Source organism: Chiloscyllium punctatum, chromosome 3, assembly GCF_047496795.1.
Source record: "Chiloscyllium punctatum isolate Juve2018m chromosome 3, sChiPun1.3, whole genome shotgun sequence".
NCBI lineage: Eukaryota > Metazoa > Chordata > Chondrichthyes > Orectolobiformes > Hemiscylliidae > Chiloscyllium > Chiloscyllium punctatum.
The window spans coordinates 91549272-91567872 of record NC_092741.1 but is presented as its reverse complement, the minus strand read 5'-3'; the positions used below and the strand labels follow the sequence as shown (position 1 = coordinate 91567872).

The following is an 18601-nucleotide window of genomic DNA, read 5'->3' as shown; positions in this document are numbered from 1 at the left end:
ACAAAAAGCAGTGGATCCAGCACCGATCCTTGTGGCACACTACTGGTCACAGGCCTCCAGTCTGAATAGCAAACTTTCACCACCACCCTCTGTCTTCTACCTTTGAGCCATTTCTGTTTCCAAATGTGATCTAACTTTGCTAACCAGCCTCCCATAAGGAACCTTGTCGAACGCCTTACTGTAAGTCCATATAGATCACATCTACTGCTTTGCCCTCATAATCCTCGTTACTTCTTCAAAAAATTCAATGAAGTTTGTGAGACATGATCTCCCACGCACAAAGCCATGCTGACTATTCTTAATCAGTCCTTGCCTTTCCAAATACATGTACATCCTGTCTACCAGGATTCCCTCCAACAACTTGTCCACCACCAATGTCAGGCTCACCGGTCTTTAGTTCCCTTGTTTCTCCTTACCACTTTTCTTCTTAAATAGCAGCACCAGACTCCAGTCTTCTGACACCTCACCCGTGACTATCAATGATACAAAATATCTCAGCAAGGAGCTCAGCAATCACTTCCCTAGCTTCTCAGAGTTCAAGAGTACACCTGATTAGGTCCTGAGGATCTATCCATCTTTATGCATTTCAAGACATCCAGCACTTCCTCCTTTGTAGTATGGATTTTCTTTTCCCCCAAGATGTCACCATCTTATTTTCCCACATTCTATATCTTCTCATGTCCTTCTCCACAGTAAACACTGATGCAAAATACCCATTTAGTATCTCCCCTATCTCCTGTGGCTCCACAGATAGGCTGCCTTGCTGAGCTTTGAGGGGCCTTATTCTCTCCCTCGTTACCCTTTTGTTCTTAATGTATTTATAAAGAACCCTTTGAATTCTCCTTACCCCTATTTGCCAAAGCTATCTCATGTTCCCTTTTTGCCCTCATGATTTCCCTCTTAAGTTTATTCCTACTCCCTTGATACTCTTCTATACTCAATCTCTCCTGTCTATGCTTGTCATATACTTCCTTCTTTTTTCTTAACCAAAACCTCCATTTCTGTAGTCATCCAGCATTCCCTACACCTACCAGCCTTCCTTTTATCCTAAAAAGAATACTCTGTCTCTGGATTCTTGTTATCACATTTTTGAAGGCTTCCCATTTTCAGCCATCCCTTTTAACTGCAAACATTGTCCCCCACCCATCACCTTTTGAAAGTTCTGGCCTAATACCATCAAAATTAGCCTCTTCCAATTTAGAACTTCAACTTTTAGATCCAGTATATCCTTTTTTCCATCACGATTTTAAAGCTAATAGAATTATGGTCTCTTACTTGGCTCTGCACCGCAAAATACTGCAGGGTCATAGTTATGGATTTGTCTCTTGCAATGCTCATTCATATGTATAAAAATTAAAGAACTCTGTAGCAGAGCATTACTTACTGCTTGTGGGTATCTTTAAAATCCATCAAGTACAAACAGCAGCATAAACAAAAATGCTACTTACATAGCATGAATTATGCACAAAATACTGTTTGCAAAGCCAAACTATTGAACTCAACAATCTCAGTTACCATTTAGAGTTCTGGGTTTAAATTGTAGTGGTTCTCAGAGCACAGCATTGTCTTCTAAGCTACATAGTCAGTCACACCAATTTTGTTTGGGTTTGAGTCGCACAAAGATTTTACAGAGCTGCAGTGCAGCTGGTTTTCCCTATAATTCAGTAAGGTGTAATAGTGTGCAAGTAAAAAATGCAATATGGGGGATCCAGGATGGCAGTGATCTAAAAAGATCACACTGCAGAGCTCCGCATCACAGCACAAGCAGGACAAACCTTTAACCCCGCCCAACCCAGACCAGCGTGACATCTTGGGACTCTGGAAAGATCGCAGAGTCCAAAGAAACTTCTAAAAATTAACTTACCTGCATTTCCAGCCGTCCAGAGATGCTGAAAAATGGAGGAGGAGCATCCGATGCTGGGCCTGCAGTTCAGTCTGCAGGATCTCTGAGTCGATTACTTTTCAGGCCCTGGTGAACAAGCTCGCACAATCTCACGAGACGCTGGAGAAACAGATTGAAGAGAAGCTGGCTCCAATTTCTCTCATGCTGCAGAAGCATGAGCAGCAGCTGGGAGACCTGGAGAAGAGGACGGATGAGGTGGAGCACAGGGTCACAGTGGTGGAAGCTGATGCCAGTTCATCCAAGGATAGGATCCAAGCCCTGGAGACACAGGTCTGTAATTTGTGCGGCCAAGTAGATGATCTCGAGAACAGGGGCAGGAGAAAGGAAGGGTAAAGAAGGTAAGTTGCCCGTGGAATTTGTTGAGGATTGGCTGCTGAAATTCCTTGACTTGGAGGCTGGCATGAGAGGATTGAAGATAGAGGGCTCACCGGGTCGCAGCACAGAGATTGGGTCTGGGTCAAAATCCTCATCTTCTCCTGGTGCGGTTCCATCATTACCAGGATAAGGAGAGAGTCATGGAGGCTTCCAGAGTCCAGGGGAAGGATCTGAAGGCCCTAATTTACGAGGGCTCTAAGATCATGTTCTTTCAGGACTTCTTGACAGCGGTGATCCAGAAATGAAAATCTTATGACGGTGTCAAGAGAAGACCGAGGGAGCTTGCGATTCAGTACTCCCTGAGGTATCCGGAAGTGCTTCAGTTCACCTAAGATGGATATGTACATCTCTTTGACACATCAGAGAAGGCAAGAGACTTTGTGGACAAATTAACCTAATTTGAACAATTTTAGTATGTATAAATAGTGTTATTTGGGTATGTCTTTGTTGTTTTGTAAAAGAAATGGAGGAAGTCCATACTATGTTTGGCAGCGGTTGAGATGTACATTTTTCAATTTCTAAGTTAGGATATACCAAAGGATGGGTGGGGTATTTATTCCCCCTTCTTTTTTAAAAAAAATGTTTTTTTAATTCATATTGGTATTCTGTGTGTTTACTCTTTTCTGCTTGTGTTTGCGGTGCAGCTCTAGCTGGGAGAAGTGAAGGTGGTTGGGATGGTTAGATGCCTATTTATGGGCAGTTTGCATTGGGTAGTTGCCCCTTCTGGGCAGGGGGTAAGTTCCCCTACTCAGCACTGTTGGCGCTTTATATGTTGGTTTGTTGTGGTTCTGTTGGCGAGCTGGGAACTTTGTGTTGCAAAAGTTTCATCCCCTGTCTAGGTGACATCCTCAGTGCTTGGGAGCCTCCTGTGAAGCGCTTCTGTGATCTTTCCTCCGGCATTTTTAGTGGTTTGAATCTGCCGCTTCCAGTTGTCAGCTCCAGCTGTCCGCTGCAGTGGTCGGTATATTGGGTCCAGGTCGATGTGCTTATTGATTGAATCTGTGGATGAATGCCATGCCTCTAGGAATTCCCTGGCTGTTCTCTGTTTGGCTTATCCTATAATAGTAGTGTTGTCCCAGTCGAATTCATGTTGCTTGTCATCTGCATGTGTGGCTACTAAGGATAGCTGGTCGTGTCGTTTCGTGGCTAGTTGGTGTTCATGGATGCGGATCGTTAGCTGTCTTCCTGTTTGTCCTATGTAGTGTTTTGTGCAGTCCTTGCATGGGATTTTGTACACTACGTTGGTTTTGCTCATACTGGGTATTGGGTCCTTCGTTCTGGTGAGTTGTTGTCTGAGAGTGGCTGTTGGTTTGTGTGCTGTTATGAGTCCTAGTGGTCGCAGTAGTCTGGCTGTCAGTTCGGAGATGCTCTTGATGTATGGTAACGTGGCTAGTCCTTTTGGGTTGTAGCATGTCCTCATTCCGTTGTCTTTCCCTTAGGCATCTGTTGATGAAATTGCGTGGGTATCCGTTTTTGGCGAATACATTGTATAGGTGTTCTTCTTCCTCTTTTTGCAGTGTAGTGTATCCTCAAGGATAATAAATTGGTGGAGTATTTCTCTAGGGAATTTCGGGCGTTCCTAGATATCAACTTAGGCTCAGTTGGTAGCTCATCTGTCCTCTGGGAAACTGCCAAAGCCTATGCCAGCGGGTTAGTTATTTCATATTCCGCCTGTAGGAAGTGTCAGAGTAAGGAGCAAAGTCTCTTTGAAGCACGGTTGAAGGCAGCCAAGAAGGCCTACTTTGACAAACCCTCATTGGTCAAACTACAGAGGATTACGGCGCTGCAGTCTGCATTGAATTCCGTGCTCACACAGACTGCAAAGAAGGAGCTGGCCTTTGCAAAGCAAAGGTTATACGAGCATGGTGACAAGCCAGGCAAATACTTAGTGTATCCCACCAGAAAAACGAATGTTCCACAAGCCATTACGGCGATTAGGGAAGGGTCTGGGAACCTAATATGTGATTCTAAAAAGATTTATGTGGCGTTCCAGAAATCTTACTCTAAGTTATACCAATCCAAGGATTGTGAGAAGGGCCAGGCCAAAACGGAATCTAAGGATTTAAAGCTCCCGGGTGTGACTCCCGAACAGCAGTCCTTTCTAAATGCCCCATTATCACAGCAAGAAGTACATGAAGCTGTGATGGAGCTTCAGAATGAAAAGGCTTCTGGTCCTGACGGACTTCCCAGTGAATTCTATAAGGAATTTATAAGTAGAGTGTCAGGCCCAATGCTCAATATGTTTAATGATTCGTACCGTCATGATTGTCTCACATCATCTCTGAGAGGGGCCAATGTTTCACTTATCCTTAAAAGGGAAGGACCCGGAAGACTGTACTTCGTACAGGCCCATCTCTTAAATGTGGACTTTAAAATCCTCTCTAAGACTCTTGTGTTAAGGCTGGAAACTGTTACCTTTTATTATTAAAGAGGATCAGACGGGCTTCATAAAGGGTTGCAGATCCTCCAATAATGTTAGGAGGCTGCTTAACGTAATTCAAGCATGTCAACAACAGTCAATGCAGGGATTGGTGATTTCTCTAGATGCAGAGAAGGCAGTTGACCGAGTTGAGTGGCCGTACCTTTTCTATACTCTGGAGCAGTTTGGCTTGGACGAAGTCTTTATAAAATGGGTAAAGGTTCTCCATGGTGGCCCTTTCGCACTGGTCATCACCAACGATCAAGCAATTTAAATATTTTTAGGGGCAGCCAGCAGGGCTGTCCCCTTTTACCATTGCTTTTTACGTTGGAGATTGAACCATTTTGGGCAGCACGGTGGCACAATGGTTAGCACTGCTGCCTCACAGCGCCGGAGATCTGGGTTCAATTCCCACCTCAGGTGACTGACTGACTGTGTGGAGTTTGCATGTTGTCCCAGTGTCTGCGTGGGTTTCCTCCGGGTGCTCCAGTTTCCTCCCACAGTCCAAAGATGTGCAGGCCAGGTGAATTGGCTATGCTAAATTGCCCCTAGTGTTAGGTAAGGGGTAAATGTAGGGGTATGGGTGGGTTGCGCTTCGGTGAGTCGGTGTGGACTTGTTGGGCTGAAGGGCCTGTTTCCACAATGTAATGTAATCTGATCATTGTTGGACCCCATTTGTGGGGATCCCAATATATCAGTTCCAGAAGTGGGGTCAAAATTACATGAGATTTTGATGTATGCAGACAATGTCCTAATGTTTTTGACAAATCCCAGCAGTTTCAGTGCGTCGCCTTATACAATTGCATTTGTGTATTTGGCGCTTTTTTGGGGTACAAGATTAACTTTGAGAAATCAGAAGTTATGCCTATGGATAGTCTTACGAAGGAGCGAGGTCTTGAGGGTGACTATAGATTCCCATTTTGGTGATCACAAGGGTTTTTGTCTATTTGGGCATATTCATTACTCCAGCTCTGGATCGGCTGTTCAACGCCAATAATGGGAGGCCCTTCCTGTCTTGTGGTTGGGTCAGATAACGTTTATTAAGATGAATATTCTCCTCCGTTTGCTATACCCTATATGGATGCTCCCCCTGATTTTCAGTAAGGAAACTCTCAGGAGGCTAAATGGTTGGTTCAGCTCCTTTTTATTTGGCACCATAAGCAACCCCTTATTAAATTAGCCAAGCTGCAAGTGCCTCACACATTTCTTTTGGGGGGGCGGTCATTCTAGACATTACAAATGACCAATTAAGCTCGCTTTTTTCCTACATGAATGATTGGGTTTGTGGAGATCCTCTTTCAATATGGCTAGATATCGAAGCCTCCCAGGCAAGGTGCCCCCTTACCGGTTTGCTGTTTTTGGACAAAATGATAACAGTTAGGGAATACTGCCATAATCCAACAGTTATCAATATTGTTAAAGCATGGAGGGCAATGTTGGCAAAACATCTTTCTTTACACCTTTAATGAGTGTGCTGGGTTTTCAACCGGGTATGATAGATTCAGGATTTAAACATTGGGCAGCTAGGGGTGTGTCTTGCATGAGTGATTTTTTTTTGAGGGCGACTTAATGACGTCCATCGATCAGTTAGTATGGAAGTACAAGTTATCTGATAGAGACTTCTTTCTTTTTTTTTCAAGTTAGGGATTTTACTCAAAAGAAGACCACACTTCTGACTGATCCCTACAAATCCGATATCGGGCGGGGGGGTACGAAGTGCTAAGAGTATACTTTTCTGTCAGTACTTTCAGCATGTCCCAAGTCCAAGGTCTATATGGGCACTCTTACCCATTGTCTCTGATCTTGTGATAGGTTTCAAACATATTGGAGTGCTGTGACAGGCACAATGGAGAAGATTTTGGGTCTAAGGATGGAGAAGGACCCTATCTCTCCCCTTTTGGACCTGCCCACTGTATTTCCTGCAGACACGCATAACAAAAAAAACTTTTCAATATTCTCACGTTCTGTGCAAGAAAGAATATCTTGCTCGGTTGAATATCCGAAAACCCCACAGGCCTGTCAGGTCAGAGGAAGATCGTCATGGAGCATATTCTCTTGGATTTTCGCACAAATATGGTACACCACAAAACTGAGAATTTTTATAAGACATGGCAACCCTTTTTGGAACACCTGATCACAGATTTATCTGCCACAGCAACATGGGCTTTTATATAGCCATAACAATATCGAGGGAGGAGGAACTGTGAACGTATGAGTGTTTTGTTTGGTTGGGCTGAGTTATTACTATTTATTTATTAGTTTGTTGTTCATTATTTAATTTATTTAGTTAGTTAAATAGCCAGTTTGGGTTTTTTTATTTTATACTTTTCTATATTTGTTTATATATTTGTATATGAGGGTGGGTTGGGTTTTTTCCTTGGGTTTTTTTGTAATGTTTTGAATTGTATTGTTTTGTACTTGTAATATTAAAAAAAAATCTATTTTTCCAATAAAAATATATTTTGAAAAATGTATTGTACCCACCTGAACTGAAATAGTTCATGGTGACATACATCTGTCTTTAAAAATATAACTGGTGTTTTGAGAGCACATTTTGAGCTCTGTTGTACTTATAACAGCATGGATAACTAAAACTTGGTCAGTGACCTCATTATTTTGAGGTGATGAGGAAAGAAACAATGTTCACACCAAAGTAATAGGACAACAGAAAAAAGGTTTGCGATGGTCTTAGCAATCTTGCAGTTCCAAAGATCAGAATTCACCAGCTATTTCAGTATCCTAATGTTTCATTTTAATATTTCAAAACATACTCAAATAATTACAAGTAATGTATTTTCAATTACAATAAATCAAAAGAAATGCCCACATGTAGACAACCACCATATTCTGTACAGTGCCAACATCTTTCTCATCGGAAGATTATCTTAAAGTGGTCACACAGGAAAGTATTGTGTGTGTGTGTTCATTTATTTTCCCGTTATCATGAATAGCTCAGGCTTTGTATAATACACTCTCAGTTATTTCTTTGTTAGGTTATCAACCCTGAGTGATAAAATGTGACAGATGCCCAGATGGGACTGTTTACTAATAATCCACTTAACCAGATTATATCTCAGTAAGCATTTGTTTAGAACCCTTCAGTCTTTCATGTGCTACGTCAGCTGTGGATACTTATGCTTATGAACTTAGAGTAACTTTATTGTACAATTCTACCAGCATCTTGAAATTAGTGTAGTTTAATAAAAGTTGAAAATCTGGACAGAATATAGATAGAGAAAATATAGATAATTGGTCTTAGTCTACAATTGACTCAAAAAGATGTGGCATTGAGGACTGTACCCTGATTACATCACAAACTAGCTTAACACCTGTCAGCCTAAAAAAATCAATTTGCATATTTAGTGCTCTTCACAATGATGTTCCAAAGCACATTACAACAGTAGCTGCACTTCAGAATACTTCATTGGTGTAATGTAGGAAACATGGTAGCCAACTTGCGCACTGCAAACTTCTATAAACATTAATTAAATAGCCTATTCACATTATTATACTTCTGGCTGAATTGTGTGTGAATTTTCTTCTATTAGCTCAAAATCTTCAAATGTGTTTCTATCTCCTACAAAACAACACAAAGCACACCACTTACAAGCAATTCTAATTAAACAATCTTTTGCCCAGCCATCTGTCACCATTTAGCACTAAATCCTTTATCATGGGTGAATGTTCATGTACGATTGCAATCTGATTAGAACATTTGCTAAATATTATATTACAGAGGGAAAACCAAATTACTATGCTACACATGCCCAAACTGGTAAAAACCTGAACATGGCTGAATTTCATTCTTTCCGGTTGAACACAAAACACCCACACCTACAAACCAGTCTCTATTCTCTAATCCAAAATGTTATTTTGTGCATTGAGTAATTTTGGATATTAGACCACAATATGCTTAGGAAAAGGTAAAAGTCATAAAATGATCTTCTAGCTCTGACTACCAATAGCTGAACTTTTTTTTTGTTTAGTCAAATTTCCTTTTAAAACATTTTGGTACAAACACTTCGTGAAACCCAGAAATCAGAGAAAAAAATTCGCTGCGTACAGTTTTTGCCACAAAGTACAACCACAGCCCTTGATACAAACAACCTCATTACACCAATTCAGGCTGGTAACAATAGTCAAAAGGTTTGCTCCTACTTATTGTGTTCACTTGATTGCTGCCTAACAGAAATGTTTGTGTCCTGCAAGTGCTTATTTGGTTTCCACTGACGCACTAATAATGAAACCTTGTGTACTTTCCTTGGGAATGGGAAATATTATGGGGAGTTGAGGTGCTGAGGACGATAGTGCAACAGGACAAAATACAAAAAGCCGACCTTTGGTTGAGCTGAAACTTACCCAGAGTAACAGGGGCATAGTTAAGTCAGGAAATAACAAGACAGTGAATGAGAGATTGAGACTGAGGTGGCAGTAGGCAACATTATGCATTTGGAAACAACTAGGTTTTAGGATAGCGAATCACAGACCAAAGTTCAGCTTGGGTTCAGCAAAACACCAAAGATAATGAGTTTGGCTCAACTAAGATGATGGCTAAGAAGGTGATACAAATGACATCCAGGGCACAAAGGTTCTGGACCAGCACAACGTCAATAACTTTGCTGCAGGAAATTAGAAATTCTCCAAGATTGGTAGTCATACAATTTGTCTGACAATGCAGAGTGATGTTTGAGAGGATAAGTTAGGTATTATCAAAACATATCTGGTATCTGCACATGATGCTGTCAAACAATAGTAGGTATGTGGCAAAGAAGAGGTGTTCCTAAATAGGTTAGGATGTAAGCAGGGTTGCCTTGACATCATCATTGGAAATTCTCCTGCAGTGTTTAAACTGACAAATGTGAAAGCCGCCATGCTGGACAACAGAGGAAAAACAGTGGAGAAAGATGGCATCAAGAAGAAAAGTATACAGCAGTGACAGTAAGTTTTACGTGTTACTGATTAACATTATCACAGTCAGTAGTAGAATATATGTTTTATCTCACTCATGTATTCCTTCTGTTTGTCATCAGTGAGGGAAGGCACAGCATCAGGCAGAGACAACATTTGGGAGCAAGGGGGTGAGGTGAAATCTCCAGGCTTACTGAATTTCATGGTTAACTTTCAAAGATGCCATCAGAGCACTGATGCTTTGAAATTGGTTTGTGGAAGGATCAGAGTCTCTGCCTCTCTCTATCCTACAACAGTTCATAATTAAAAACATGTTCACATTTTAAACCATCAAAACATATCATAATTACAAACGGTTTTCCCTGGAGCGTCAGAGACTGAGGGGTGACCTTATAGATATTTAGAAAATCATGAGGGACATGGATTGGGTAAATAGACATGGTCTTTTCTCTGGGGTGGGGGAAGTCTAGAACTAAAGGGCATAGGTTTAGGGTGAGAGTGGAAAGATTTAGATGGGACCCAAGGGGCAATATTTTCATGCAGGGGGAGGTGAATAACCTGCCAGAGGAAGTGGTGGAGGCTGGTACAATTACAACACTTTAAAGGCATCTGGATGGGTACAGGAATAGGAGGAGCTTACAGGGATATGGACCAAATGCTGGCAAATGGGACTAGACTAACTTAGAATATCTGATCTGCATGGACGAGTTGCACCGGAAAGTCGGTTTCGGTACTGTACACCTCTATCATTCTTTCTTTCAGAAAAACACATTCCACCCAAATCAAATAACAAAGAAAGACACTACCTCTGCATATCAGGTTCCGTTACTCACATCCTGAAGTATTCAAAATGTATGACTGGCGATTACTTTCAGCAGTAATTCTTCATTCTCTTGACTCAACCTCACTTTTTGAAAATGCTTCAAAATTCACTTGAACAAAAAACATAAGAAAGATCACTAGGCCATGGAGCAGCTCAAGCCTGTCCTACTCTTCATTATGATCAAGCTGACTCAACTCCACTCTCTCCTATCTGGTCCCCTGTTCAACTGCAAGAAACCAAAAAATTGCCTGTCTCAAATAGAGTCGCAACAACTCTGTGGGGTCGAAAATCATGAAGATTTATTGAAGGTACTTTTCACTGCAATCCGAAATGATAGTTCCTTTATCCAGAGAATATGCCTCAGTGCTTATTTGAGATACTCTTCAAAGACTCTTCAAGACTCTGTCAAGACTCTTCAAAGTCTTATACATTTCATTAAAATCATAGTTTCCCTACAGTGTGGAGGCACGCTATTCAGCCCATTGCCACACTAATGTTCTGAACAGCATCCACCCAGACCCACTCTCTACCCTATCCCTATAATCCTGTTTCTGAACTCCAGACAGTAGAAGCTCAGGATGTAGGTTTGCTCACTGAGCTGGAAGGTTCGTTTTCAGATGTTTCGTTATCATACTAGGTAACATCTTCAGTGAGCCGCTGAATGAAGCACTGGTGGTATAACCCGCTTTCTATTTATATGTTCCCGTTTCCTTGGATTGGTGATGTTATTTCCTGTGGTGACATCATTTCCTATGCTGATGTCATTTCCTGTTCTTTTTCTTAATGGGTGGTAAATGGGATCTAAGTCAATGTGTTTGTTGATAGAAGCATGGCATTCCGATCAGAATTCTAGCAATTTTCGTGTGTCTCTCTGTTTGGCTTGTCCTAGCATGGATGTGTTGTCCCAGTCAAAGTGGTATCCTTCCTCATCCATATGTAAGGATACTAGCGAGAGTGGGTCATGTCATTTTGTGGCTAGTTATGTTCATGTACTCTGGCTAGTTTTCTGCCTGTTTGTCCAATGTAGTGTTTGTTACAGTTCTTGCAAGGTATTTTGTAAATGATATATACAGACAACAAGCAAAACTAATATCAACCTGAGCTACAAATCTTCTCAAAACTTGCTAGAAGAACCTCAGTTTACTCAGCCTTGCATCACAGAACAATTGTCTCAGCCCAGGTACCCAAATTAGCAATTCTTTAGTGCACCATCTCTAATACAAGCAAGGCCCAAACTGTATTCCACGTGCAGCGTTTCAAAATTCTGTACAACTTATTACAAGACTTTAGTTATATATTCTAAACCATAGCAAATCAGGGCCAACATACCACTTGCCTTCATGAAAGTGGACATCATATTAACCTTGTGTTCCTTACACAAATACACTCAAGTGCCTCTGAATAATGTTTACAAGTTCATACATTTTCAAAAACATTGTTTCTTTACTCTTATGAACAAAGTGAATAACTTCACATTTCCCCACATTATACTCCATCTGCCACATTGTTATCCATTCATTTGAGTTAATAATGTCAGCTTGCATTCACAACTTGCACTCACTCACAGTTTTGTATCACCTGCAAAAATATACATTACTTTCTGTGTCATGAAATCATTAATATTTATTGTAAATAACTGAGAACCAAGCACTGATCCTTGCAGCACTACACTGGGAGTAGAAAGTATGAGGCTTTTTGCCAGGGTGGAGGGGTCAATTACGAGGGGACACAGGTGCAAGATGGGGTCGGGTGGGGGGGGAGAAAAGAGTTTAAAAGAGATGGCCAAAGGGTGTTGAGTGCCTGGAATGTTTTGCCAGAGGAGGTGGTGAAAGTCAGTACAAGAGCAGCATTCAAGAAGCACCTGGAAGAATGCACGAATAGGAAAGGAATAGAGGGAAGTGCAGACAGTTTTAGTATGGAAGGACAAAACAGGCTTGGAGGGCTGAAGGGCCTGTTCCTGTGCTGTATTGCTCTTTGTCCTTTGTTCACTAGCCACAGTCTGTCAACTTGAAAGCAGCCTGTTTATCCACACTCTTTGCTTCCTGTTCATTAACCTAGCCTCTCTCCATGCTGATACATTATCCCAACTTCATGAGCCCTTATCTTGTGTACTATGTGTGTGGCACCTCAGCTTTTAGAAATTACACACATCATAACAACCAGCTCCCCTTTATCCATCCACTAAAGTTTTGAAGATGCGACTAGTACATTTGTATAACAGAATTTCCCTTTTACAAAAAAGGTGTTGACTTTGTCAGACTGTACTGCCATTTTCAAAAAGGTTTCTGTGATTTGTTTACTAGGCTTTAGATATTGTTCAAATACAAATAAATGATCATATGATAGATGAGCAGAATTAGGTCAGTCGGCCCATCAAATCTGCTCTGTTATTTGATCATGGCTCATGTTTCTCGACCCCTTACTAATCAAGAACCTATCTATCTCCGTCTTAAGTACACTCAATCACTTGGCTCCATAGTATTCTGCTGCAATGAGTTCTATAGATTCACCACACTCTAGCTGGAGAAAGTCCTCCTCATCTCAGTTCTAAAGAATTGTCCTTTCACTGAGGCTTAGCCCTCCTACTCTTGGAAACATCATCCCCACATCCACTCTATCCAGGTCTCAGTATTTTCTAAGTTTCAATGAGATCCACTCTCAACCTTCTAAACTCCATTGATTTAGGGAAGGCAATGGCCAAGTGGTATTATCACTAAACTATTAATCCGGAAACCCAGGTAATATTCTGGGCACCCGGGTTCAAGTCTCGCCATGGCAGATGGTGGAACTTGAACTTGTTTAAAAAAAAAGAAATCTGGAATTAGAGTCTAATAATGTTCATAAGATCATTTTCAAATGTTGGAGAAACCCATCTCATTCATTAATGTCCTTTAGGGAAGGAAATCTCCCGTCCTTAACTGTCTTGGCTACAAGTGATTCCAGATCCGCAGCAATGTGGTTCATTCTCAACTGCCCCATGGGCAATTTATTCTGGCCTGGCCAGTGACATCCACAGCCCATGAATGAATACAATCTATAAAAAAAACTCCTCCTCATACGTCAAGCCCTTCTTTCCAGAATCATTCACACAAACTTCCTCTGGACCCTCCCCAAAGCCAGCATGTTCTTCCTTCGATACAGGACCTAACACTGCTCACAACATTCCAAATATGATCAGACCAGAGCCTTATATAGCCTCAGCAGTACATCACTGTTCTTATATTCTTGCCCTCTTGAAATGAATGCAAACATTGCATTTGCCTTCCTAATGATGAACTGAACCAGCATGTTAACCTTAACAGAGTGCTGAATTAGGACTCCCAAATCCTTTTGTGCTTCAGTTTATGAAGCCTTTCCCCATTTGCAAAATATTTTTTGCCTATATTCTTCCTACCAAAGTACATAAGCTAAAACTTCCCCAGATTGTATCCCGTCTGCCACTTCTTTGCCCACGATCTAGGACTAAGTCCTTCTGCAGCCTCCCCACTTCCTCAAAACTGCCTGTCCCTCCAGCTATCTTTGTGTCATCTACAAACGTAGGAGTAATGCCCTCAGTTCCTTCAGCTATACTGTTAAATGTATCATGTGAATAGCTGTGGTCCCAAAACTGACCCTGTGGAATTCCACTAATCATCAGTTGCCATCCTGAAAAGGAACCCTTTATTCTTAATCTCTGTGTTCTGCCAGTTAGCCATTCCTTTATCCATACCAGTACATTTCCCCAGCACTATGGGCTCCTATCTTATTTAGCAGCCTCCTGTGTGGCACCTTGTTAAAGACCAGCTGGAAATTCAAAAAGATCACATCCACTGGCTCTCCTTTGTCTACCTTTCTTGATTCTTCAAAGAATTTTTAACAGGTTTGCCAGGCATAACCACCTCTCAAGGAAACTATGCTGACTTAGACCTATTTTATCATGCACTTCCAAGTACTCTGCAATCTCTTCCTTAATAAGAAATTCTCAAATCTTACAGGTGATTGCAGTCAAGGTAACCTGCCTATAGTTTCCTATCTTCTGCGCCCCCCCCCCCACCTTCTTAATCATAAGTTACATTAACCAGTTTCCCAGTCCTCTAGACCCCCCCGACTCGTGATTCCCTCAAAGATCACCAACAATGCCTCCACAATCTCCTTCAGAACGCTGGACTGTAGTTCATCTGGTGTGGGTGATTTATCCACCTTCAGTCCTTTCAGTTTCCCAGCACCTTCTCCTCAGTGATGGTCACTACACTTACTTCTGCCCCCTGACTCTCTTTGGATTTCTGATATGCTAGGTGTCTTCCATAGTGATGACTGATGCAAAGTCTCTATTCAGTTCTCCATCGTTTCTTTCTTCCCCATTACTACAATTCCAGCCTCATTTTCTAGCGACTCAATGTCCACTCTCGTCTCTCCCTTACCTTTTATATGTCTTACAAAAGAAGGCTACAAAAGTTTTTTTATTACTAGGTAGGCTAAGAGAAAGAGCAGACTGCAGATGCTGGCAATCAAAGTCAAAAAGTGTGACGCTGGAAAAGCACAGCCAGTCAGGCAGCATCCGAGAAGCAACAGAAGCATAATCTCTCTTGATCATGTTCCTGATGAAGAAATTATGCTCAAAACATCGACTATCCTACTCCTCGGATGCTGCCTGAACAGCTGTGCTTTTCAAGCACCGCATGTTTTGACTCCTATTACCGTAATATTTCATCCTTCCCCCCCCCCCCCCCCCCCACCATGCTTTTTTGAAAAAAAAGTTACCCTTTGCTTGTTTTTAAAAGGTTTCCCAATCCTCTGCTTTCCAGCTAGTCTTCAACTTATTGGATGCTTTTTCTTTTATTTTTATATTATGATTTCCCTTTGCCTTGTCCTCCCTTTAGACTGTTCCTTCTTTCTTGGAATGAATTTCTGTTGTGTATCCTGAATTACCCAGAGAAACACCAACGACTGCTGGTCCACCACCTTCCCTGCTGGATCATCTTCCAATCAACACTGGCCTGCTCGTCCTCATGCCTTTAGGTTGAAAACAATCAGTCAACGAAACTGAAATACTCTATGACTTGACAATGTCACAGAAACTGACTGTGCTGCATATGCTCACGACTGTAAGAATGTCCTTTAGCTAATGACATCACTACTCCAGGCACAATTGAGTCTGAGCCCGAGGTTTGGAAGGTTTAAGGCCTTTATGTAAAAACTTTAATGGAACAATTTAAAGCAATAGTAAAGAGAATTCATTTGGTAAATTTCTCTTATTTAAATTCATTTTATAAAGCATATCTAAAGTCAGCAATTTCAGTTTGAAATTAAAAACTTGACTTCCCAAAAAGCTGTTTGGATTGACTGAGTCGATTCCTCAAGATATAAAAAGTAGTAAAAGATTTGTGATGTGGGTTGCCTTTGAAAATCCACACATGTGAAATATTTATAATGTTGAATATTCACAGAAAGTAACTCAGTTGAGATTTGTGGACAAGTAAGTGGCATTTGTAAAATTAATGCATACGTGCCGCCAGTTAGAAGTATCACCATAAGTGAGTTTGACAATACATCAGTAGTAAAGTGACACTGCGTAAATACAGGTCCTTTTTATCACCATGATAATGCCACAGATGATGTTTTATATTATAAACTAACATCTTGATGGTAGGGTGCAGTTTCAGAAAAAAATGTTTTTGTGCTGCGGTTATAATTGGTTGAAAAACGTCATAAATAAGCGTTTCTCAAATGATTAAAAGAAAGCATTTACGATTTCAATATATTATAAGCGATTCTCACCATTTTGTAGATGCCCTTTATCATTTAAATCTGAAAGTAACCAGCCTGAGTTAGCAGGCAAATCCCTCACGCAAGTTGCAGGCTCAGGTACTAATTCTGCCTGATGTTCTTCATTGCTTTGCAAATCACAATCCATAAGTATCATCGTAGTATCTCCCGTATTTGAAGACACTGCTTCCATTGCCCTAAAAAAGACTGAACGCAAAGACTCTGTTGCAAAGTACCTGGTGTCCGGTTCACACACTTTAAAAATAGTTCCTAGAAGTAAAACTGAATAATGGCGTACAAAGTTTAAAAGATAAGAGATTAAGTTTTTTTCCAAACAATGCGTTGTTTTGGAACATTTAAAGTTATCGGGGCAGTCCAACCTCGTAAAACACTGAGATAATGCAAACTTTCCACAACACTGCAAGTCCCGCTTCTCCCCAGGAACACTGCAAAGTATCCAAGCTGCAAGTCGCAAATGCGTTGACCTTTCACATTCTAATTGTGGCACATGGATCACACAACGCTGGTTTCCAGGAGTCGGGTACAAACTGCAGCCAGCGTGACTCGCAAGCACAGGGGGCCAGCAGCTCCACGTTCTCCTGCTGAGCGAGAGCGGTGACGGACTGCAGGAGCACCTGAATATCCTGCTGGCGTCCGGGTCGCCCCTGCGGCATGTTGCAAGCAGACGGACGGCTGAGAAGCAGCAGCAACGGATACGGCCGAGCATTGAGCGCGAGAACCTGCCGGAGAAGGTGGCGGGCTCTGACGTCGGGTCCGGAGTCCGAGAGGCGCGAGCGGCCCGGGCCCGGGTTCCAATCCGGGAGGCGCGGGGAGGGGCGCGGGGATGGTCCTCCAGCTACGGCGGCGCGCGAGGGCCGCACGCGGTCACATTCGGATCCTGTTCCCAGGCTCTGCTTGCTGCAGCCTCAGGTGCTACTGTAGCATGGCCACTCACTCACATTTCTCGTAAGCAGAAAGAATGTCAGCCAAATGAGCGAAGAGCCCCATATCTGTCCACGCATGGCACAGACTTTCCCAAGTTTCTTTTTTACCGATAATTTACAGAGTATAGATTCTAGATGTTGCACTGCCACAATAAGCAACGAGATAAGCAATTTCAGTTGTTATCCCACCCCAGTAATTAGTCCGGATTGGTATACGGTGATTTTGCAATTGCAGGCCTACAAGGTAGTTCATTCGGAAATGGAAAAGTAACGCGAACTCTGTCATCTTTCACAACTTCAAGATGAGGAGAAATTTTTCATTCAAGGTGTTGATATGTGAAGTTCTCTACTACAAAATGCTAAGGAGGTCTAGCCAGAAATGACTGAATAGATGTAGATAAGCAAAATACTGCAGATACTGGTAATCTGAAATAAGAACTACAAAAATGCCAGACAATCTCAACAATTCAGACAACATATATGAAGATAAGAGTTAACATTTAGAGTCATAGAGATGTACAGCACGGAAACAGACCCTTCGATCCAACCCGTCCATGCCGACCAGATATCCCAACCCAATCTAGTCCCACCTGCCAGCACCCGGCCCATATCCCTCCAAACCCTTCCTATTCATATACCCATCCAAATGTCTCTTAAATGTTGCAATTGTACCAGCCTCCACCACATCCTCTGGCAGCTCATTCCATACACGTACCACCCTCTATGTGAAAAAGTTGCCCCTTAGGTCCCTTTTATATCTTTCCCCTCTCACCCTAAACCAATGTTCTGGACTCCCCGACCCCAGGGAAAAGACTTTGCCTATTTATCCTATCCATGTCCCTCATAATTTTATAAACCTCTATAAGGTCACCCCTCAGCCTCTGACGCTCCAGGGAAAACAGCCCCAGCCTGTTCAGTCTTTCCCTGTAGCTCAGATCCTCCAACCCTGGCAACATCCTTTTAAATCTTTTCTGAACCCTTTCAAGTTTCACAACATCTTTCCGATAGGAAGGAGACCAGAATTCCATGCAATATTCGAACAGTGGCCTAACCGAAGTCCTGTAGAGCTGCAACATGACCTCCCAACTCCTTTACTCAATACTCTGACCAATAAAGGAAAGCATACCAAACGCCTTCTTCACTAACCTATCTACCTGCGATTCCACTTTCAAGGAGCTATGAACCTGCACTCCAAGGTCTCTTTGTTCAGCAACACTCCCTAGGACCTTATCATTAAGTGTATAAGTCCTAGTAAGATTTGCTTTCCCAAAATGCAGCACCTTGCATTTATCTGAATTAAACTCCATCTGCCACTTCTCATCTGGTCCAGATCCTGTTGTAATCTGAGATAACCCTCTTCGCAGTCCACTATACCTCCAATTTTGGAGTCATCTGCAAACTTCCTAACTGTACTTAAATGCTCGCATCCAAATCATTTATGTAAATGACAAAAAGTAGGGGTCAATGATGTTTCAAAAGAATCA

The 18601-nt window shown here is 41.9% G+C and overlaps 1 protein-coding gene across 4 annotated transcripts in view; it reads right to left on the bottom strand.

Moving 5' to 3' along the window:
- The window catches only part of LOC140462897 (A-kinase anchor protein 7), a 192165-nt gene extending 175072 nt beyond the window's left edge, over positions 1–17093 (bottom strand). Inside the window, exon 1 of one of the 4 annotated variants that reach the window (XM_072556369.1) lies at positions 16186–17093. In XM_072556369.1, coding sequence (XP_072412470.1) covers positions 16186–16900 — 715 coding nt within the window. In that variant the 5' untranslated portion in view covers positions 16901–17093. The remainder of the gene's footprint in view (positions 1–16185) is intronic. The other 3 variants (XM_072556358.1, XM_072556349.1, XM_072556340.1) reach the window with 3 other exon arrangements.
- Positions 17094–18601: the final 1508 nt, after the last annotated feature.